Source organism: Protopterus annectens, chromosome 2.part0 (assembly GCF_019279795.1).
Source record: "Protopterus annectens isolate FY-2018-M chromosome 2.part0, PAN1.0, whole genome shotgun sequence".
In the NCBI taxonomy this organism is placed as follows: Eukaryota; Metazoa; Chordata; order Ceratodontiformes; family Protopteridae; genus Protopterus; species Protopterus annectens.
Window position 1 is genome coordinate 50,842,122 of NC_056728.1, and position 24,071 is coordinate 50,866,192.

Consider the following 24,071-nt stretch of genomic DNA (forward strand, 5'->3'; position numbering starts at 1 on the left):
GCAACAGATAGACTTGGAAGTTCAGTTCAGCTGAAATTGACTAGCTGAAATTGACTAGCGGTGCACTGAATCTTCCTCATGTGAAGTTTAACAAATGAAATAATCTATACTGTTGATGGGATGTACTCAGTCTTAGATTTTTTTTCTGCAGGGGTCATCTCTAATCTAAAGTCAAAAGGGATTGGAAGGCAGTAGTCAGAAATTGGACTTTTCTTGAGGTAGGAAGGCCACCATATAGGAATTTTTCAGTTGGCACCTTAGGCAAACTAGACTATGTAAAGGTTGTAAGGAGGATTTATTTAGGTTTAAAAGTAAAACCTAGATGAAGCAGCTCCATAGTGAATTGTAGGTCCTGCAGAATTTTTTTCTATAGTAGTTGCTTTGAAAGGTCTTAAGAAGGGTATCCGTATACCTTGGAGTTTTACTAACACTTGAGCTAGACATTCTGCAACTTCCCTTGGAGATTAAGACAGACAAAAGGACAGAGCAGAAAAATAAATATAGCCCAAGTCACAAAATTTTAAACATTTTCGGTTATATGCATGGATAGGAATATGAAGGTTTTTATTACTTTAGATCCAAGGTTAACCAGAAAGGCTTTTGAAAATATCACAGGAAATAAACTATGGAAAGAGAACACCTTAAATTTGGAGATTTTTAGGTAAGTGTTTAAGGTGGACAAGTCCAGAGTTAGTCTCCATGTAACCTCTTTTCTTAGTATGATGAATACTCTAGAATAAAACCCTTGCCTTCTGTGGTGAGGCAGAACCGATTCTATGGTCCCATTATGGAATAATTCTTTTAAGAATGGCAAAACCAGACACTGATGATTTGCGAAGCAGACACTGATGATTTGCGGGGACTTGAATACTTTTTGCAACTGCTGGAAATGCTTCAAGACAGTCTGTACCCATCTTGAATAATGCTCTTACCCAGATGTCTGAGGTTATCACACTCAGAAGGGGAAGGCATTGAAAACATTTACAGAAAGAAAAATGTGGGTTAGCCATGGTGGAAGAGAGGGGCAAGTAAGGATGTTGGTCATAAATCAAGCTTTAAAAAAAAAAAAATTACGTTAAAAGCAGGAATTGAATAATGTATGTAATATTGCTTAGGTTATATGATGTACAGCGATATATATGAAGTATGTTTATGTTAATATTGTTTGGCAAATTTACATTCATACAAAATCATTCAATGTCACAAGTGATATTCAAAAAAGGCGTTTTGAAGAAAAAAAAGCTGCGTCAAACTGTCCTTTGAAATCTGCCTTAAATTTACCCAAACCCTTTTTCTTAGAGAATTTCTGATCTTTTTGATGCTTTTGGCTTTTATGGTAGAAGGGTCCAGTTTTAGGGGAGTAACTTCAGAATTTTGGTATGGGTAAAGAAAGAGTAGTTAAAAATCTTGCACAAGTTTCCATTTCACTTGCAATTTCTGAAAAATGTCAGAAGACTGACCAAAAAAGATGGTCTTTACCCAAAGTGGCATCTAAAAGCTTAACTTTTACATATTCTGGCAATGACTATAAGCAAAGCCAAGCGTGTCTCCTTAAAACAGAATCAGTAACTGCTGTCCTGGAAATGGCAAAAGCAGCATCATAGACACGTTACTGAATGTCTTGACACTTGTGTAGCAAAATTAAGCATAGACAGCAATGCAGTTTTACCGTTTGTTAGAATCAGAAATATGAAGAATATGAGAAATGACTGTTCACGTTAGCAAAAACGCACACTTGCCATGCAGGTTTGGTTGTTTATGGCACAGAAAGAAAGAGTTGCAGAGGTGTACACTTTCTTACCAACTTAACCCCAGTCCTATTGTCCTGATTAGGCAAAGCATTAGTAGACAGAATATTAGACTACTGAAATCACAGCAGGGTCCAAAAGAAATCTTGTAAAACCAAGTATGTAAATCTGATTTCAAAAAATCAATTTTTTATCTGGCAATGTTCAATAGTGCATAATATCTCTCTCGACTTTAGAAACCAGCTTATCTTCCCATTGTAAGTGCTGCATCATTATTAAAATAGTGTCACTAAGGGACAATTCTTCTAAAAGACAGGAGAAAGTGTCTTCATCCTCAGACTCAAATCCAGTAGGAAAGTGGAAATGTGAAAAATAAACTAAAGATTCCACAACTGAAAATGAGGACGCTTCATCTTCTGAAAAGTATCAGTTTTCTTTTTTTTTTTTTTTTTTTTTTTGAAGAGCAGAAGAAATGGAAAGGAATTTCAAAGGCTTTGTGGCTCAAGGGTTTTAAAAGCTTGTACCACTCCTGTTGCAAATTATGGGGAGGAGGAATAACAGGAGGAGAAGCAAGCTTGATCTTCTGTTTTTGCTGGTTAGGAGAATCGGCAGATAAAATGTGAGGGGGGCAGACTCAAAGTATCTCTATAAGGGTACAATGGACGCCCTTATCTGCAGTATCTCCTCTGGTTCCAAAGAAATCAGCAGCCTAGGGTTTCCCCCTTCACAGCCTTACTGGCAATCTGCTTGGCTGGTTGGGATTTGCTTGAAAGCTGCACTCTGTTGACCCCCCAGAGGAATCTTGACAATGGCAGCAAGAGGAGGAGACAAAAGATTTGTGCAATCCCCATGTGCCTCAACAGAAAGATCCAACTCTGAATGAAGAGCAGCAACCTCCAGTACGTTCGACGACTTAGATTTTTTATGTGGCTACAAAGAGGCATCCAAGAGACAAATCCAAGGCCATTCTACCTCAAACTAATTTAGCCATTGGTTCACAGGGTAGATCTTTAGAGATGTTGGATGGCTTCTTATAGTCATAAACATAAGACTTGCAAACAAAGCACTCCCTAAAATTATGTTCTAGGCCTAGACAGAACAAACAATTCATGTTACTATCCTGACAGATCTGTTAACCAGCGTTACATTTTCTTCTCTTAGCTGACATGAGAGAGAGAGAGGACAATTTTAGTGAAAGTACAAGGGAAAAGGTCCCAAGTGGACATACTTATCTGCCTACAGCAAACAGCAACCGACACAGGGCATACAATAGGCAAACTGTGGTGAAAGACCTAGAATTTCTTCACTGGCTGGGAGCAAGAAAGTTTTGAGGAACTTTGCGCCTGTATGCCCCTCATGTACCAGCAAGTAGCACATGTGAGACCAAGGTGCCCAAATTGTGATAGATTAGCCAGACATACGGCATCCTAAACAGAATATTTCATATTAGTACACAGTACTGCAACACTGACCTAAGGAAGGACAGTTCATAAACCCTAAAATCTTAACTCTGCTATACTGCCAACAAATCGGCAGCGTAGTATTATACAATGTACACAGGCTACAAATGTTGTGAAATGTTGATGGGCTATACACTATCTTCTCAGTGACTAAGAAAAATCTTTGTCAGATCTGCATAATGCTACCACTGGTCAGTCTTATTAGTAACTATTACCAGATAATCTGAATACAGAGAAGCCTACAGTTTCTATCAGAGAAACAGCAGGAAATCTTACAACATCCTATAGTTGGGGGGATAATCTCCCTGCCTTATAACTAGGAAGCCCCAAGGCTGCAAGCCACTAACTCCCACAGCCTCTTACCACAATACAAAATCAAACGCATCCTGTTCGTTCCTTACCTCACATGACTGCACTACAGTACTTCCCACCCCTCTCCTTTTCTCTGGTATATCATTACATATTAGTCAAAACCCAAAGCGATTAATCTTGCAACTGGGGGGAACCTCTTAGCATATTCTGAACTATAGCAACAACAAATCCCCCTGCAACCTCAAAATGTAGAACAAACAAAGTTACTGAAGTGAGAGTATAACACCATATCACTGCTTTTCAGAAATGTCACCAGTAGATAAAGGTGGGAGGGTGAGTCCCAGACAGGGGAAGAGGGCCAGTTGGCTAGGCTGTCGCAGTATTCGCTACAGAGAGGGAAGGAGAAGAAGCTGATTCTGCGGGTAGAAGACCTGCCAGAATCAGCTTGTTCCACCTATCCCATAAAGCTAGAGGGTTGAAGGCCGCAGAAATCTGGCAGCCCGAAGAAAGGTGCGGAACCCTCAAGTAAATCACGCACTGAGTGTGACCATCCGCTGGCAACAGCTTATGGCCACACGCAGAGCACTTGGAAAACGTCACTGACTTTCAGCCATACTAGAGACACAGACACGCACGCGCACCTGAAAGAGGGAAAAGGGGCCTAAGGGATGGACAACTACCAAAGGTGAAGGGGGAGAAAGACTTGGGAGAATGAACACCCCCAAGAAAGGTACTAAAATACACGCACACAAAAAACTAGACAAAGATGCTACACTTGCCTGGAGCTCGAAGAATCCCGTGCTTGGCAAAGCTGCGGCAAATGAGATCAGAGGACTGGAAAGAGGTTGCAGTGTAGTATGGGTAAGGGGGAGGAGCTCAGATAATTTTGCTTGGTATGCTGCCAGCTCGAATCCGTGTCGGATCCGTAACCCACAGGTTGCTGATCAAATGAAGTTAACTACTTCAGATTGAGCTTACTACATGTCCAAACTGTTTTATTTGCAAGCTATTCACTTACTCTAATCCTTCTTCCTGGCTTCTCTAAAAACTTGTGCAAATTTCACATTCTATACCCGACCATGACAGTGAAATACTACTTTCTTACTATTTCTGCTTTAATTGCATAAATGAGGAGAATGATTAAAACCAGTAATAATAAATTAATAATAGTAGCAGATCAGCCAACTGCCAATCTCCACTGATCTAGCCAAGATACTTTTGATTATGTTCACTCAGAGATACACAAGAACATGAAAAGTTTTGCACAGAACACAATTTACTTAAAACACAAGTTTAAACTGGCTAGTTACCCTCAGATTAGTTAAATGACTGTGCACTATGAATCACTGATCTACAGACTGTGACTTGCGCAACCGATGTTGAGAATAGCTTTTTAAAATGTCTAATTTACACAAATGAGCTTAAAAGAAACAGACTGGTAGTATACTATTTCGAGCCCAGAGTTGATACATTTTTGACTAGACAATATGGGTTGATCTTTAATGTGCCAGCAGGCAGTTTCATATACTTCTAATTTCTGTTCACTTTTTACCTATGGGTAAGCAAGAAAAACATTTTAAACACCATTAAAAAGCTTACCATCTGGCTGAGACTTGCTCAAGAAAATTGTGCTTGCCCTTGGGTGGTCAGATGGATTACATTCAGGGTCCAGATCTAAGGAATGAAAAGAGAACAAGTTTCAATCAATAAACATATCACATGCTACTGTAACATCCACATTTAAGTAGTCATGCAATCGCCAGCTAGTTTGAGTCAAAAAGTTACAGCCAAAGTAAAAGGGATAGGCTGAAGGTGTTCACATTAACAAGTAATAAAAGCTCATCTGAAGTTTTACTTCCATGTCACTCATGTCAATCATTTTAGTTTTACAGGTATAAATGTGCTTCAGCCGTGACAAATGCTGTGCTACTAAAGTTACCAAATATTCTGTGCTAAAGGCACTCAAGAAAGCCAAGCAGTAGATGGAATGGAAAATCACACCCAGTACTTGCACAGTGACAAAACCTCACACTCCAACAAGAGTTTACATGGGATTTAGCACTTATACCCAGAAAATGCCTCTATACATCTGGACTTCAGGCTTGTCAGCCGGCCCAGAGAAACAGCGCTTGCAGAGATCCCAGTGCATGCGGTCTTGGTAAACAGTGCGCCGTCACTTTGCTGAAGTCCACAGCAAAGTTGCAAGCTCTCTGAATTACTGTTGATGAATTTCAACAATGCTGATAACACTGTTCACTAAGCAGAAAACACGTTGGAATGCAAACTTTGCCAGCTGACCATCTACAGCAAGAAAAGAATGCAATACCTTTCTTACAAAGCACCAGCTCCTTTAAGATGGTGAAAGGCAGAATCCTGGTAGCAGGGCAAACCATTTTACTTTATATGACTTCTTACTGTGACAGAATATCAGTTTAATAAAGTAAATTCTGAGCATATGCAATTCAGGACAAGACTTCATGTTTGCGGTTTTGGGAATGCATAGTACTGTACTGCAGCATTAACAGTTGTTCATTAAGTGATGTCTATGTTAATAACACAAGAGCCTTTACAAGCCTAGCCAATTACACCCAGGATATGACAACACTGTATCTTAACTCCCCAGATACGGGATGGGGTAATATCAGGGTAGTGGGTCTTTGGGTGTTGGGGCCCCACATCATTTTACAAATGGCATCTGTCCATAAGGGACTTGGAAAGTACCCCATGAGTGAATTTACAGTCCCCCTTCAATTTATCCAAAATCGTTTTGATTTGAGTGAGGCTTTGTTTTATGAAGATGGGAAGTTTATTCCATAGATGAAGCAGCCCTTGGGATACAAACCTGTCCCTTCAGCAAGTTTTATTAGTCACAAATAAGGTTCAGGTCCATGGAACGAGTAACCCTTGTATAATGTTTCTTGCAAATAAGTAACATTTTCATCAGGCCTGGATCACAGAATGCCTTGTATGTCAGGCGTAAGTTACATGTCAAATGATACGACATGGAGTAAAGGGATAAGGCCTTTAGTCTGTCTGCACAACACATGCATATTATGCTTTGTCTTTAGTGAGAAACTTCTGCGGCCACTCCAATTGGTGTTACGTGCCTAGTTAGGTACATGCAGAAGGAAGCACTGTACTTTACTACCGGCCTGATGAGGGTCAAGTACAAATACACAACTTCCTTTGATCTTGATGCCATGCCTTTACTTACAAGACGACTTAATCACTACCGAATCTGATGGTCAAAGTTAAGGCTACTATTGGTGTTGCTAGGTTCTACTTTTAGGGGTGTGCTATCGATATTATAATTTGCAGGGGTATGTGATTTTACTGAGGGTACAATAATGCATTTATTAGCATTTAGTCAGACCATGATTTTGGCACCAGTCTCGTCATTTTAGGCCTGTTTGTAGGATATCATAATCATTTGGGGATTCAATGATTACTCCCAGCTTACAGTCACCTGTGAACTTGGTAAGCCAATGGCCCCCAATATTGGCCTTCACTTCAGAGAAGTATATACCAAACATGAGGGGTCCCAACATTGGGGAGAATGCCTGGAGTTTTCCTATGGTAGCCAGAAACTGAGAAGAGTAGGATCTGTCTGCAGTCTTTCATGGTCTTACCTTGGTCTTGAGTTTAAAACAGGTTGGCCACCTGAGGGCCAAACAGTAAGTCCTTGTGCAAGGGGAAGTCTAGAATTTTAGACTTGAAATTCTCAGGTTAACTGGAAGTCATGCACATCTGCGAACAGATCCTGTGGCAGTTTCTCGTAAAATAAGCGCCCACAGCATCACAACTCCACTCAATGCTGTTGTCTGGTAATTCGGTGGCCTGAGGTAATAAACACCATGTTTCATGCTTAGATTCTGCTGTAGGAAGACCAGTACAACTTTAAGAACTGCAGGACAGAGATCAAATACTTTGTCAATCGAATCTGATCAGTAATTGCCCTATAGGGAAAAAAAACAGATGTAAACCTTCTTTCCCAATCCATCCATAGCCCTATGTAATTAGGTGATTAATTTGCACTTAACAGAAACTTTGAGAGCTTACCTGAAGACAGAGAGCTACTGCATTAAAGGGCCCATCACCGGGTTCTTGTATAAATATTTTAAGTCATCAGGCACCTTGTAAAATCTGTCTGGTCTGTTAGCAGCTGGTGGTTGAGAATCGGGCAAGGAAGAGGTGGACTGAAAAGGTATCCTGGAAACCCTCAAGGACAGGAGGGACTGAAGAAAGGGCAGGGGTACCCCTTCTCCAAGATGATGCAATACCACTTTTGAACATCAGAGATCTGCATGGATTGCCATTCAAGGTGCTTCATCATGTTCTGTAGCGTCTCCCCAAAGGAAGCTTCCTCAATGGAGTAAATGAGACAGTTCACTTCATCTGAAGATATTTGCCCTGGAGAATGCAATTAAGAGGAACAGTCCAGAGAATAGTCAGGCACCGCATTGTTCATTATCAGAAGAGGAGGAGAACAGGGCAGATTTTTGTGGGGCAGCCAGGGGTTGTGCAGACCTAAAAGGAAGAGGTTTCAAAGGGATGACCGCTCCACTCATTTGTTCCTATTAGGGTAAAACATCAGTATTTGAAGATGTACACAGTTGTGTGTGTTAGTATTAAGTTAATAGGTTTTAAGGGGGTACTGGGTTGTGGATTTTATTTATTTATTTTTTTTGAGGGCTTTCAATAAAACAAAATGTTTTGCAAGATCTTCGCGGGCTCATATGGATATGGCAAGAAACAAATGCATAAAAGTTCAACCTGCCAAACAGTGTACACATGTAACACAAAAGTTAGAACTGCATGTTAGTAGCCAAAAAAGATGGCCTGGATTAGTGCTCAAGTTATACAAACAAAGCTAGATTCAGGATGCCTGAATCTAGCCTATGCTACAGCAAACAAGGTGCACCAATTTCAGAAAGAAACTGTTCAAATAAGCAGGCACAATAAGCCTTTAACCAGAAATTCCCAGCTCAGAAGGGCAGAATCTAGCCTCTCCTCCCACAAAAGTGCATAGCCTCACCTCAGGCTTTGTACCCACTGAATGACACACAGCAACGGTTATCCCACTCCACAAAGGGGAGCCACCACGGACCCCAGGAACAACTGCCCCATTACCCTAACGATCCTGGTCTGCAAGGCCATGGAACATATCATGGAACTTATAAACAAAGACACTGGTAATCTCCAAACTCTGGACCCCACCCAGTTCAGGTTTGTAAAATGCAGATCATGTCTCCTAAACCCGATAGACTTCTTTGAAGCAGTCACCAAAGCCGTAGATGAGGGTAAGGTGGTTCACACATCCCATCTAGATCTTGCCAAGGCTTTTGACACCATCCCCCACTCTGGAATTATAGAAAAACTCACTACACTAGGTATAAATCCTTATATGTCACAAGATGGATTGCCAACTGGCTCATTGACCGAACCCACACTGTGAAAGTAGCAAACTCAAAATCCAACTTCAGACCACTGACAAGTGGAGTACCACGGGGTTCAGTCCTGGGTCCTCTCCTGTTTGGTATCTACTTTTCTGAACAGGCTAACACAGAAGGTCTTTGGCTAATGAAGTTCACAGATGACTGCAAACTAGGAGCCATAACAGAAACTCCTAACGATGTGGACATCCTACAAAAGGGCCTCACTGAGACAGATGCCTAGTGTCAAAGTCTTGGCCTAAAGCTCAATACCAAAATGCGCACTATCACCTCTTTTGGTAAAAAATCTGTACCCATGAGCTACCACACAGGTGGCAGTCTAACACTGAAAGTGTGATAAGAGACCTTGGGACACAGATGGACAGTCTCTCCTTTGATAATCACATCACCACAGTAGTCAGGAAATCCTTCTACGTGGCACACCTCATCACAAAAGGTTTCTCATCCAGAAAAAAAAAAAAAAAAAAAAAAGGTAATTATTCCCATCTACTCGTCACTCAGACCCATTATAGAGTAAAACGCCCCTTTTGGTATGTACCTCAAAACATCTACAACTGGAGAGGCCTCAGAAATACCTCACAAAGAGGATTACTGGCCTCAAACAGATGCCCTACGCAGACAATCTCAAAAAACTCCAGCTTTACTCCGTCGCATGTCGCCTACTCAGAGGTGATCTCTGCCTAACATACAAAGCTATGTCAAACCCAGAGCTGTTGGACATGCTCCACTTTAAGAAATCCCCCACTCCCTTAGAGCTAAACGGTCTAGGGACCTAAACATTGTCACCACAATAAACGGAACATGCTGGAGGGATAGATTCCTGTCCCAGAGACTTCCCATACTCTGGAACAAACTACCTATCTATATCAAACAAAGCTCCTCATTAGCACTCCAAGAAAAATCCTGATGGGATGGGAAATAGGAAATTCAACTCAGGGATCACATCTGTGGCTCTGCTCGACAGGGGCACAGGAAAATAATTTTCTTGGGTGGTGAAAGCCAGGGCATCTTTTTGGCTAGGCTTATATAGGCCCTAGGGCCAACAGCCTAGTACCCATCTATGAACTAGAGATTTAACAAGAAGCTGTTGTATATAAAAGGTGGGAACAACACAATGATGCTTTCTGTAATGTCTTTAAATGTCAATGGTCTCACAGATAAAAAAAAGAAAGAGCACTGAATTATATTTCAAAAATATACTGTGCAAACAGCTATGCTACAGGAAACACACATGGAAAGAATGTGAATTTGATAAAAGGTTTCCAGGATGGTTAATTCAGTGGAACACGTGGGACAAAGGAAAAAAAAAAGAGTACTTAATATCAATTGCAAAAGGAGCTCCAATAGTGAGGATAAAAAAATAATGGTAGAATTGTAGTACTAAGGGGCTACTGGCAATGGAGCAGGATTTTATTGGCATGTATTTATATTCCGCTGAAAACGGCTATAATGGAAAGCAAGAAAATTCTGGGAGAAATAATTAACTTTCAGCAAGGAATATGCCTTATAGGTGGGAACTAGAATTTGATCGGTAGCAGTGAATGTGTCTCTAGGGAGCTCAAGAAAGTATTTAGGATTGACAGGTCCAGTATTGGTCTCCAGGCTTTGTCCTTTCTGGGTACTAACAAAAGTCAGAGTAAAATCCTTGTCCCTGTTCTTGCTGTGGAACGTTTTGAATAGCTCCCATGTCCATAAGAGCAGCAATCTGTTTTTGTGCCTCTGCCCATTGGCTTTGTGGCAGATCTGGCATACCGTTTGGCTTTGGAAGCGTGTGGAAGCGGAACCTGTAACCCTGAGAAACAATATTCAGCACCCATTTGTCCTGGGTGATCATGTGCCAATTTTTTGAGAAAAGTGCTAGCTTTCCCCTTAGAGGTGCTGTCAAAAGGTAAGTGCTTGGCATTTGCAGAAGGAAGTTATTGGGACTGTTTCCTATAAGGTTGTGATTGGTCTTCCCCTCCTTTGGGGGCTGAAGCACCCCATTGTTTAAGTCTGTAGGAGCCTTGGGGCCAGGATCTGCCTCTTGGGCGTCTATCTGCCTCTTTGTGGCCTGTCTGACACTGGAAAGGACCAATTTTTTGAAGGCCAGTTTCTACTAAATCTAGGTGGTTGAACCTGTAAGAAATCTTTCACTGTCTGCATTGACTTTGCTTTATCCTCCATTTTCTTTAACACCTCTTCTGCCTTAACACCAAACAAAGTATCATGCTGTAATGGAGCATCCAATAATTTTACTTTAACATGGTCAGGTAAACTTTGTTCCTTCAACCAAGCATGCCTTCGAATAAGAGCCTGTAACTGCGGCTCTACAAGAAGCCTCTAATGAATTAAAACCACATTGCATAGTATGCTTTCCCACTTGTTCAACTGCTATCAGGAATTTCTGTATTTGAAACTATTTTCTGCTTTAACAATGACATGAGGTACTGTTAATATATTTTCTGCTTTAACAATGACATGAGGTACTGTTAATATTTAAGCATGTGAAATTGACAGTGTAAAGCTCTTACAGCTCAAGTAGAAGTAGTGCAAACTTTTTCCCCCCCATCTGTCCAGAGCTCTGGAATCCCTATCCGAAGGTGCAGGATTTTTAGCAGTGGAAGCCTTAACCCCTTTAGGAGCCTGAGAAATTGTTTCTGGGTCTGCAGCGGGTTTTTTGTAAAGACATTTATGAGAGTCAGGGACCCTGTAGTACCTTGTCAGGCTTGACAGGTGCAGGGGGTGAAGAATCAGGAGACGGGCTGGATTCAGAAAAAACATCATCCACAATATCAAGCACAGGGGGGATAGCCAGGGGCCTGTGCTGAGGCAATAGTAGGAAGTCTCAGAATCTTTTCTTGGATTCTGAACAATCCTGGCTCTCCCAATGGAAATGCTCCCTCATGGTGTGCAGGGTTTCCCCAAAAGAATAATCCTCAGGCGGAGAGGCTGACGGTATGGACTCTTCTGCATCACAGTCCTCATAGGGAGGGAGAGAATATCCCTGATCAGAAGAGGAATCAGAGGAAATGGAAACCTGGTCAGAGGAATCATAATCAGTGCCTTGCCTAGGCCTTTTGTCAGGAGGGGGATGGGAACCCCTGATTAAAGTAATTAGGTCTTCGGCCATTTTAAGCATCTGTTTCTTTGGCATGGATGACTGTTCTGGAGAATGCTGTACTTGCTTCCTTGTCTTTAATGGTGTTTTTGACTTTGCCTTTGCTGCTGTAGTGGGCTTAATTGTAAGCTGTGAAGGTCTGAAAACACCCTCAGAAGCAGATGCCTGCTCAGCGGTGTGGACCCATCTGAGGGCATAGATTCCGTAGGCCCAATACCTTGAGTTTCCACAGGCCTCGGTGTCTCCATGTGGCTATTACGGCCTGAGGCTCTGAGGTAGTGGGTGTCAGGGGCTGCGAAAGCACCTCACAGAACCAGCGACTGGCCTAGAAGAGGCTTCGTCGTTAGTTTTGGACCTCGGATGCCTGTCCTTTTCTTTGTCTTTGCATTTTTTATAAGTTCAGGTCGTCGGTTGTTCCGACGGCATTATGTAATTAAACCTTCAGCCAAAATAATGTAAAGCAAAATCAGACGTTTAATAGTGTGTTTACTGAATCTAGCACAAAACAGACAACTAGTAACGTCGTGGTCAGGGCCTAGGCAAGGAATACAGCGAGAGTGAAAGTCCTTATGAGATATTTGCTTCCCACAAGAAATACAATTAACTTTTACTGACATCGGTCTGGAGCAAGAAAAAGTTTCCCCAATGGGGTGCTTAGCTTTACTGAAGACTTCGGTTCTGAAACTGAATTTTGAAAATCTCAGAGTCGGCCGATCGGTCCTTGTGAACTGCTTTTGCTTCGGGCACCGCACGGCAAGAAATACTGAAGAAACTGGCGTCAGTTGCAACTTTTATACCCCTGGCGCACTGACGTCAGGGAAGAAGCGACAGCAACAGACGCCGGACTAAGACTTTGGAATTCCAGCAGACTGCGGGTCGTGTGCCAGCAGGATAACCCAAGTGTAATGACTGCAACAGTGAAACACAATGAACATCTACTGGTCGGAGTTGAGAACATCAGATCTAAGGAAGATACAGGATCTGTATCTGCAGAGTAGGCTGCACACAAAAAGCATTTGTTAAGCTTTCACTTACAGTGCTGTGTAATTAAGTAGGTCACCATTTTGGTCAGTCATAGGGCTCTTTTCTACTTGAGTGTTCGCCTCCTTCACCTGTAACTTAAGTAAACTGACTCTTACATTAAGAGCTATAATACTTACCTTACAGGTTTAGGACACATTAGGAAACCTTGTAAACTACAATAGCCCTCTTCGCTCGGGCTCTCTTCGCTCCCCTCCCTGCCCCCAATTCCCTCCTGCCCCCAGTACCTCTAAATTTAAAGTACTATAGCTACTCCACCACTTTCTAGATCCTATCTGCTTTCATCTGGGAAAATTCCTCCCACCCCCATTCTTCTATCTACATTTCAATAGCACCTATTAGCCTTCATCTGGGATTTTCCCATCCCCCTTCCAGTACCTTTACCTCACCACTATCTTCTGGTGTTGCATCACCAGGTAAAACAGTTAATTAACTCACTAGCTGAATCACAAATAATTATATACTCTTTACTACCCCTCTTGTTCGCACCATACCTCCTTAGCTTGTATGAAAACCAGTTTCTCTTGGGATTTCAGGTCCCGAAAGGCCATACTAATCACCCCATCTGTAAATCCTCCCACCTTCAACCATACATAGTACCAGATCCTTTCCAACATCTTGTTCGGTCTATCAACATCTCAACCCCAGGCACATTAGCTCTAGATTCAAACACTACCACAAACTAATAAACAAATTCCTGAAGTTCATCACCAAGTACAGACTTAACCTAATACTTGGTGGTGATATTCACCCCAACCCTGGCCCACCCACTTCAGATACACATACCCCCTCTACTTGCAATCTAAGCTACAAATCTACAATTAATAGGCCAACTAACTCTCCTAGCCAGTCATCTCAATATTAGAAGCATTAACAACAAGGTACATGAATTGCATGCACTTCTGGATGTCCACTCCCCTGAGATTCTCTGTTTATCTGAAACCTGGTTAAAACCCAACACTACAGACAATGAAGTGTTACCACCTGGGTACAACATACACAGGCTGGATCATGCTTCCAGGAAGGGGGTGGGGTAGCTGTACTCTATAAATCTGAGTTGAATGTCACCATAGATGCAATATAACCACCCGAATGTCACCATAGATGTAATACAACCACCTCAGATTAATAACTCTGATTCTTGCCACCAAATTGTAACTTAGTAAAAACAAATGCATTAACATCATCTGTATGTACATTCCCCCAGGTAACAATATATCTACACTTGAAGATATCCTGCACTGGCTGTCACTACCCCCAAGAAACCCTACTACTTGGAGACCAACAGACTGGGGCACCCGTTCCTCAGAATCCCCAACCACCCATAGTAACCTGCATGCAGTTATACAAATCATATCCAGCCCTACCAGGATAGATAAACCCAACCAAAAAGAAAGCATACTTGACTGGGTACTCAGTCACCCCAAACTGTACACCTCTGGTACCCTCCCTGATGGCCTAAGCAAAAAGGCCACCAATTCCCAACAACCCTTACTCAGAAAGGATAGAAACAATAAAAAACTTTGAATCTGCCAAATTCCAACAAGAACTAAACTCATGTAATTGGTCTGTTCTAAAACACCTCCCCTTAGAGGAAGCAGTAGCATACTTTAACAAATTCCTTGAGATCCTCGATTTGCATGCACCTGTTCGTTCAAAGAGAACAGAGGCAAACACTGCACCATGGCTTTCTAAAGAGTCTAAACTCAAAATTACCCTTAGAAACAAAGCATATGCTTTATAGCGTTCTTCTAAAGACCCAAGATCACATTAAATACAGACAAATCCAGGAACTAAACTAAAAAATCCATTTTACAAGACAAAAAACAATACTACTGTAATTTACAGACAGCAAATCAAAATAACCCTCAGACGTTTTGGGCAGGTTTAAATCTACTACATCCTAGACAAACTTAAACCCCAATCCCTGCTGCTACTATTGATAAAACCCCTGAAGAGGTTTGACAAGTTTTAACAGATTCTTTACTGAGATGATTCAAACTCTAGCTAGCCACCTACCTCCTAGCTCCCCTGGTCCTGAAAGTAACACCCCTAGAAACCTACTCGCGGTTCAACTTCCAACCAGTCGCCACTTCACTTATCCGTACCGTGATCAAAAAATTAAAACCAACTACACTTTCTGCTGATCAACTCCCTGCAGAGTACCTACAAAACTCAGCTGATGCTATTGCTTACCCTGTCTCAATACTAATCAATCGAACCATAGTAGAAGCTAAAATTTCCACCATCTGGAAAATATCGTACGTAATCCCACTTCACAAAGGAGGCAGCTCTACTAAATTCTCCAATTATAAGCCAATGGCTATACTCTCTCAACTTGCAAAGATTATGGAAAAATGTATTCATAGACAACTCCTGCACCACCTAATCCAGAATCACCTTATGGCAGACACTCAGCGTGGCTTCAGTCCTCATCACAGCACTACTTCAGCCCTCCTAGCCTTTACCAACACCATAATCGCAAAGTACAGTTTTGTACCTACCATAAATGTAGATGTTCGAAGATCCACATTGCTGCAGTCCTTACACTTGGATAGTCCGCTGTCCTCGGTCGGCCCGAATATCAAAGTATAAGGCTGACGTCGGTCAAGGTGCATTTGACTGACATCAGGACGTCAGGGTACAAATGCGCATGACCGACGTCATATCCTCAGTCTTTTCTTGCCCCAGATGTCAGAAGACCCTAAAAATAAAGGTCAAAACCAAAAGACAGCAAACAACCAACCAACCACCCTTGCACTAACTATATGTACAAAATATACAATATACACAATATGTACAACCCAACCCACACAACCACCTCTAACTGCAGAGGGGAAGGAGGGAGGGTAAATTGGACTGCAGCAATGTGGATCTTCGAACATCTACATTTATGGTAGGTACAAAACTGTACTATGTTCTTCATCTCACATTGCTGCAGTCCTTACACTTGGGTAGAATCCCAAAGCAGAGGTAAGGGAGGATGGCTAACTACAAGGAAGCAGGAGCTGCCAAAATGCCCTGCAAAACAGCAGTGGCAAAACCAGCCCTGGATTTAGAGTAAAGTGGCAGGTGATAATGCCTACAAAAAGTATGCACTGAACTCCAAGTAGCTGCCTCCAAAATATCCTTGGTTGCCACTCCCCTCAAAAAAGCTGTTGAAGTGGCAGTAGCCCTAGTGGAATGAGGCCTAATCCCAGCTGGAACCTCCTTGCCATGATGGGAATAACAGAAAGCAATGCAAAACCCAATCCATTTAGAAATAGTCTGTTTTGACACAGGCTTGCCCTGAGAACTCAAAGCAAAAGAAACAAACAACTGCTGAGACTGCCTGAACCCTTTAGTTCTGTCCAAATAATAACGCAACTGCCTGTGTACATCTAAAGTGTGCAAAATCTTTTCCCCTTTATTTTGGGGATTTGCATAAAAAGTAGGCAAATGAATAGTTTGGTTTAAAGCCACACTAGAAACCACCTTAGGCATAAAGGAAGGATTAGTACGTAATGATACCCTATCCTTATGGAAAATCAAAAAAGGCTCAACCGCCATAAGGGCCTGCAATTCAGAAACCCTTCTTGCAGAGGTAATTGCCAACAAAAAGCAGTCTTCCATGATAAATATTTCAACTCAGAAGTAGCTGCAGGCTCAAAGGTTGTAGAGTGAGTTTCTCCAACACAAAATTGAGATCCCAAGCAGGAGTAGGAGCTCATTGGGGTCTTATATTCTTTGCCCCTCTAAGAAATTGCTTGAACAAAGGATGAGAAAACAATGGTGGAACACAATCATAGTGAGCGAAATTGCTGCAGCATGAACCTTAATAGAAGAGAAAGACAAACCTTTGTCCAGTAACTCAGTAAGATATTGAAGAGCCACACTCAAATTAGGCTCAGAAACATCAAAATCTTTTGCTGCACTCCAAAATAAAAATCTCTTCCATTTATCTGCGTACACTTACCTTGTACTAGGCCTTCTAGCTTCCAAAATCACATTCAAAACTTGTTGTGGAAGTTGAGACCCTCTATGGTTCAAAACAGAATATGCCAGGCTGTTAGGTGAAGAGAGTGAAGTTTGACATTCAGCAAATGGCTGTCCTCCTGTGACAAAAGGTGTGGAATCGAAGGCAAAGGCCATGGAGGCTTCCGTACCAGACTTCTCAGTAATGGGTACCAGTGCTGTCGAGGCCAATCTGGAGCTATTAAAATCATCCTTGGCTTGTCCTGTCTGACCTTTAGAAGTACCTTTGGGAGGAGAGGCAGAGGAGGAAAGGCATACACATGAAGATTGCTCCAAATGAAAGAAAGAGCATCCACTTTCCAAGCTGTGGGATGAAACCTTTTTGTGCAAAACTTTGGCAGCTGATGGTTTAGTGGAGAAGCGAACAGATCTATGTCTGGAGTTCCCCATGACACTGTCAATTTCTGAAATACATGAGGATCCAATTTCCACTCGTGGGGATCCATAATTGTCTGCTCAACACATCTGCTAAGGAGTTCTGTGCTCCTGGCAGAAACCTTGCCTGAAGATTGAGCTGTAAACTGAGAGCAGTCTCCCACAAAATCATTGCTTGCCTGCATAGAGGATAAGAATCGTTCCCCTTGCTTGTTGATGTACCACATGACAGTTGTGTTGTCTGTTAGAATCAACACCTGCCCTGGAAGAAGTAAATCCTTGAACGCTATTAATGCAAACTGGACTGCTAACATCTCCTTCAGGTTGATATGTAGATGTTGTAGTCTGGCAGGCCACTTGTCTTGTATCCACTTTCCATTTAGATGAGCTCCCAAGCTTTGTCTGAGGCATCTGTCGTTAAAATCTGACTCGCCTCTGGCGGGTCACAGAGTCCCTTGTTTAGGTGACATTCCTGAGCCCACCACAAAAATTCCTTTTGAATGCAAGGTATTATTTGAATGACAGTGTCTAGATCCTGGCAGTGCTGTGTCCATACATTTTTGAGATAACATTGCAGCTTCCTCATATGCAGTTTGGCATTGGGAAGCACCAGAATACAAGATGCCATGAACCCTAAGGCTTGAAGGACTGTCCTTGCAGTCAGCCCGGACTGATGAGATAGCTGATGGAAGTAAAGGGATAGACTCTTTTGTTTGTCCGGGGTTAAAAAGGCCATCTGGGATGCTGTATTCAGTCTCACACCCAGAAAGCACATGTCCTGAGAGGGTACTAGACTGGACTTTATTTCGTTCACAGAATACCCCAGGCATCTTAGCACTGCTATCACATATTCCAAATGATGAAGAAGCTCTTCCCTTCCTTGAGCCAGAATCAGGCAGTCGTCCAAATAAGGATAGATCTGTATTCCTTTTAGCCTGAAGAAAGCTATCACTGGAGCCAGAACATTCGTGAACACTCTGGGCGCAGTAGATAAGCCAAAGGGCAATGCAGAGAACTGATAGTGAGAAGTCCCAGCTCGAAAACGCAGATACTTCCTGCAACTTAGTCTGATAGGAACATGAAGGTAAGCCTCCTTGAGATCCAAAGTTACCATCCAATGATCTTTGCCCAGCAGAGGTAAAAGCTGCTGTAACGTCAACATTTTGAACTTGGGAATGTCCAGATAAGTGTTGAGGGTAGATAAATCCAAAATTGGTCTCCACGTGTTCCCCTTCTTTGGTACTAGGAACAGGCGAGAATAAAATCCTAGGCCCACTTCTGGCATAGGGACCGGCTGTATGGCCCCTATTTGGAGTAACAGAGAAACTTGCTTGTGAGCCTCTATTCTTTGTTGAGGAGGAACGTCTGGCATGCCTTTGAAAGGAGGCAAGGTATGGAAATAAAACCTGTAACCGTGGTGTATGATATCCAATACCCATCTGTCTTGGGTAATTAAACTCCAATTTTATTTGAAAAGTGCCAACCTTCCTCCCAAAGGTGCTGCCAGACGAGAAGGCTCTGGCAGCTGAAAAGGTAGGTCATTGGGTCTGTTTACGAAAGGACTGACCCCTGCCCTCACCCGAAGACTGTGCAGGAGAACTCCCTGTTCTAGGCCTGAAAGAGCCCTGAGCTCTGCCCCTACCACGTCTAGATCTACCCCTAGACTGGGAATCATAAGAAGGATACGTCCACCCCTTAGTAGGCCAATTTCTACTAAACTTTGGAGGCTGGACCTGCAAAAAATCTTTAACAGTCTGCATAGACTTAGCCTTGTCTTCCATTTTCTTTAAAACTGCCTCAACAGGAGGACCAAACAACAATCCTTGTTTTAACATGTTCAGACAAATTTTGATCCCTTAGCCAGGCGTGCCTGCGAAGAACTGACCCAGTGGCAGCCACCCTAGACGAGGCTTGTACAGCATCAAAACCACATTGCAAAGAATGCTTACCCACCTGTTCAGAAACATGTACTAAATCCTGCAACTCTTTACAATCAATACCTACTGCCAGAGCATCAACCTTAGACTTCAATTGTGAAAGGAGATAGTTTTGGTATTTCAACATGTGAAACTGGCAATTCAAAGCCCTCATAGCAAGAGTGGAAGAAGTATAAACTTTCTTTCCCCATCTATCCAAGGCCCTAGCCTCTTTGTCTGCAGGAACCGGATTCTTTACAACAGAAGCCTTAACACCTTTAGGCCCCTGGCTAACAGTTTCTGGGTCTGCCCTAGGACTCTTAAAAGATACTTATGAGCTTCAGGCACCCTGTAATACCTATCCGGCTTAACAGGAGCAGGAGGCAAAGAATCAGGATTAAGAGAAGCCTCTGAAAAAACATCTTCCACTACATCCAAAACAGGAGGTATAGCCAAAGGCCTATGCTGGGGTAAAAACAAAAATTCCCTAAGCCTTTTCCTGGAATCAGAGAAGTCCTGGCCTTCCCACTTAAAATGCTCCCTCATGGAATGAAGAGTTTCTGAAAAAGAAAAATCCTCAGGAGGAGAAGCAGGAGTAGAATCATCCACATCGGAATCAGAATAAGGAGAGTACTCCTGCAAGTCTTCAGCCGAAGACTCTGAAACATCTGAAGCCTGCTCAAAACCCCCCAGCTCAGGCTCCATCCTAGGTCTCTTATCAGGAGGGGGCATAGAACCCCTAATCAAAGTAATCAAATCTTCTGCCATTTTAAGCATATGCTTCTTGGGCACAGTTCCTGAAGAGCTAGGGGTAACACCAACTGAAGCCAAACCTGGCCTGCCCCTGGGAGAAGCCTTTGAAACAGAAGGAGAGGGCCTAGCCACCCTGGGAAGGGAGGGGAGTATAGTAACCTGAGAAGCCCCTCAGCCTGACTTGCCTCCTGAGAGGCCACATCTTGCAATAATAAAGTCTCACCCTGGGAACACAAAGAAACCTCCGGTGGAGCCACCGGCTCCACCGACACCTCTAAAGAACCGGCGTCCGGTACAGACGGTTCTTCTAGCCTAGGCTTAACTGCTTTGTCCTTGCGCTTCTTGAAGCGGGCGTCGGAGCATCCGACGGCATTTTATAATTGCACCGCTTCCCAAAGACTAACCTTGCACAATCCAACCTTCTCTTTATAGTGCGTTTATTAAATCTAGCACAAGAGCGACAGCCAACAACGTCGTGCTCAGGCCCTAAGCAAGGAATACACAAAGTATGATAATCTCTATGCGGTATCTGTTTCCCACAAGAAATGCAATTGACTTTTTCTGACATCCGGTAAATGACTGAGGCAAGAAAAAACTAAAATATTCCCCAACGGGGTACTTAGCCAACTTTGAACTCAGTCTGAAACTTCGAAATCGAAAAATCTCAGAACGCCAACCGGCACTTGCAATGCTGCTTCTGCATCGGACCATGCGGCAAAAAAGACTGAGGATATGGCGTCGGTCATGCGCATTTGTACCCTGACGTCCTGATGTCACTCAAATGCGCCTTGACCGACGTCAGCCTTATACTTTGATATTCGGGCCGACCGAGGACAGCGGACTACCCAAGTGTAAGGACTGCAGCAATGTGAGATGAAGAACATCAATAATTATATATCCTCAACCCTCTTCTTGGATCTTTCCAAGGCATTCAATATGGTTGATCATAAACTTTTAATCCACACCCTGCAAACATTCTGTCTAGATACTAGAGCCCTTCAATGGTTTCAATCCTACCTGAATGGTCGATAGCAGGCTGTCCTCTGGCAGAACAAACTCTCTAATCTTCTACCTAACACCCTTGCTGTATCACAAGGCTCTATACTAGGGCCCTTGCTGTTCTCCATCTTAATTAACTACCTTTATACTGTCACCCCAAAAGTCAGCTGTATCCAATATGCTGATGACTCTACTCTGAATTGCTCGGCCATATCTCCAATAGAGTTATGGTCAGCTACCCAGACCACCTTTAATACAATAGAAAACTGGCTTTCTGAACGTAGTCTGATCCTAAATCCCAAAAAACAAATGCTGTTATTTTCACCAACACGGTCTACCGCTTTCACCTTTACCATAAATTCAAATGATGGCACAATAATCTCCCCTAACCCCTCTACAAAACTATTAGGTGTCATCCAAGATAATAATCTAAAATTCGACCTACATGTTAAACTATCAAAACCATCAATAAAAAACTAGGGTCACTTTACAGAATGAAAGCCTTCCTAACTCCTCCAGCTAAAATTGCCATAGCTCACTCTCACCTTCTTTCAACCCTTCTGTATGCATCCCCTCTACTCTCGAATTTAAACAAGACTGTCCTTAAACTCTCAACTTGCTAAAACCACATTGCCAGGTTTGCCACTGGGCTGCTTTTTAGGACACATCATTGCATCAATCTAAATCAGCTTGGGTGGCTTGAACTACCCAGCCTAATCCAGTATAACCAACTGATTATGGCCTATAAAATCCTCTATAATCCAGAGAAAACTCCTGCACTTAAAAATATTATCACCCCCTACAACAATCCTAGACCGCGTCAATCCTCTAACAAACTAATTCAGACTAGCAAAATTAATAACACAGCCGGTGACTCTCTTTGCAAACGCTAAGTAGACCCTGGAACTCTTTCGGCTGATATTACCTTACTTTCTATCTTAGGTCAATTTAAAACTAGACAAACATTTGGCACTTAACTGGCTATGTCAATGTATCAAGCCTGGCTAACTGTCTCTAGAATGTGTAAAAATCCGCTGACCAGCTTGCTGTGTAAAAATCCGCTGACCAGCTTGCTGTGTAAAATCCCGCTGACCAGCTTGCTGTGTAAAAATCCGCTGACCAGCTTGCTGTGTAAAAATCCGCTGACCAGCTTGCTGTGTAAAAATCCGCTGACCAGCTTGCTGTGTAAAAATCCGCTGACCAGCTTGCTGTGTAAAAATCCGTTGACCAGCTTGCTGTGTAAAAATCCGTTGACCAGCTTGCTGTGTAAAAATCCGTTGACCAGCTTGCTGTGTAAAAATCCATTGACCAGCTTGCTGTGTAAAAATCCGTTGACCAGCTTGCTGTGTAAAAATCCGTTGACCAGCTTGCTGTGTAAAAATCCGTTGACCAGCTTGCTGTGTAAAAATCTGCTAACCAGCTTGCTGTGTAAAAATCCGTTAACCAGCTTGCTGTGTAAAAATCTGCTAACCAGCTTGCTGTGTAAAAATCTGTTAACCAGCTTGCTGTGTAAAAATCCGTTAACCAGCTTACTGTGTAATTTAATCCTGATTTACGCTCAGGATTAACTCTAACCTGTGGAACTTGTTTAACTTGCTTATTTATGTAATCACTGTAAATAGTCTGTTTGTAATATGTAATGCTGGTATTATGTAATGCTGTATCTGCTTACCCTTGGAGCTTTTTTCCCCGGGCCTCTGCTGAAAATGGATATGCATCCAGTCGGACTATCCCGGTCAACAAATATAAAATAAAAAATAAATAAATCTGTGGTAGGCCCAATAACTAAGATCCAAAGCTATAGAAGTCTTTGCAGGCAGCTCTGAGAAAGAGGACTGAGACTCATGATGCTTTTTCTTGGTTCCAACACCTTAGACCGTTTTGAGGGGGTGTAAGCCCCAGCAGGTAAAAGTTATTTTAATATTTGGTGGTCTGAGAGGGCTAGTTTATTGAAAGCAGCACAAACAGAACAAGTATCATCCAAATTGCTCCTAAGCAATAAACGCACTTCTTGTGTGCAACAGTTGGGGATCTTATGCCCACAAGAAGTGCACTTTTTAAATCCAGTCAGCCTCCCTGGCTTGTCAGACATACAGGTACTTTAAGAGCTTAAAGGTAATAAGAAAAGTACTGGTAAGTTTGAAACTTTGTAAAGTGAACTTCTCAACACAAAAAAACAGAAACACTTTTAAACTTCAAACTATTTAAATTATTTAAATATGTACCTACCTTAATTACAGAGACAGAAACTACTATCAAAAATTAAGCTCAGAGGCTTCTCTATAGAATTACCACACTCACACAGGGGATATAGAAATTGTGTGTGTGTGTATTGGGGGGGGGGGGGGATTAGTCCTAGCACCTGCAAAAAAAAAAAAAAAAAACTGAGGGAGGAGCAAGAACACTAAACGAGAAAATATCACTCAAAAATTATGCAATTCGCAAAATTATTTCAATAAAGACACTTACTGATGAATAGCTTGTATAGTCCATCTTGCAGCTATGACGGCAAACAAGATCTGAGAGGTTGGGGATAGACTGCAGCACTGTGGGTACATGGAGGTGCACGAGACTTGGATTAAAAATCTTGTAGAATGCGGCCAAATCAGATCAGATCCTAGACCCATATGTGAGAAAGAATGAAAAGGACATCAGATACAAGTGTTTACCTAGTAATTCACTGTATAATGCTCTAATTGCATTACATAATTAGTCAGTTGTCTCCATGATACGATCTTTAACTATTCATACACTACAACCTTTTTGGCATGCTTTCAATATCATATTGCACTGCCAACTGTTGGGGAGCCCTAATTGTGCCTGAATAGACTAGCCCACCTACCCAGACAACAAATGGATAGAAATAAAAAGCATCACAGATATGTTAACTACATCAGTCCATA

At 42.3% G+C, this 24,071-nt stretch overlaps 1 protein-coding gene across 1 annotated transcript in view; it reads right to left on the reverse strand.

The window, feature by feature from the left end:
- The window catches only part of CCNYL1 (cyclin Y like 1), a 1,025,424-nt gene that overhangs the window by 932,515 nt on the left and 68,838 nt on the right, over positions 1 to 24,071 (reverse strand). Inside the window, exon 2 of the mRNA XM_044060538.1 lies at positions 5,120 to 5,194. Coding sequence (XP_043916473.1) covers positions 5,120 to 5,194 — 75 coding nt within the window. The remainder of the gene's footprint in view (positions 1 to 5,119; positions 5,195 to 24,071) is intronic.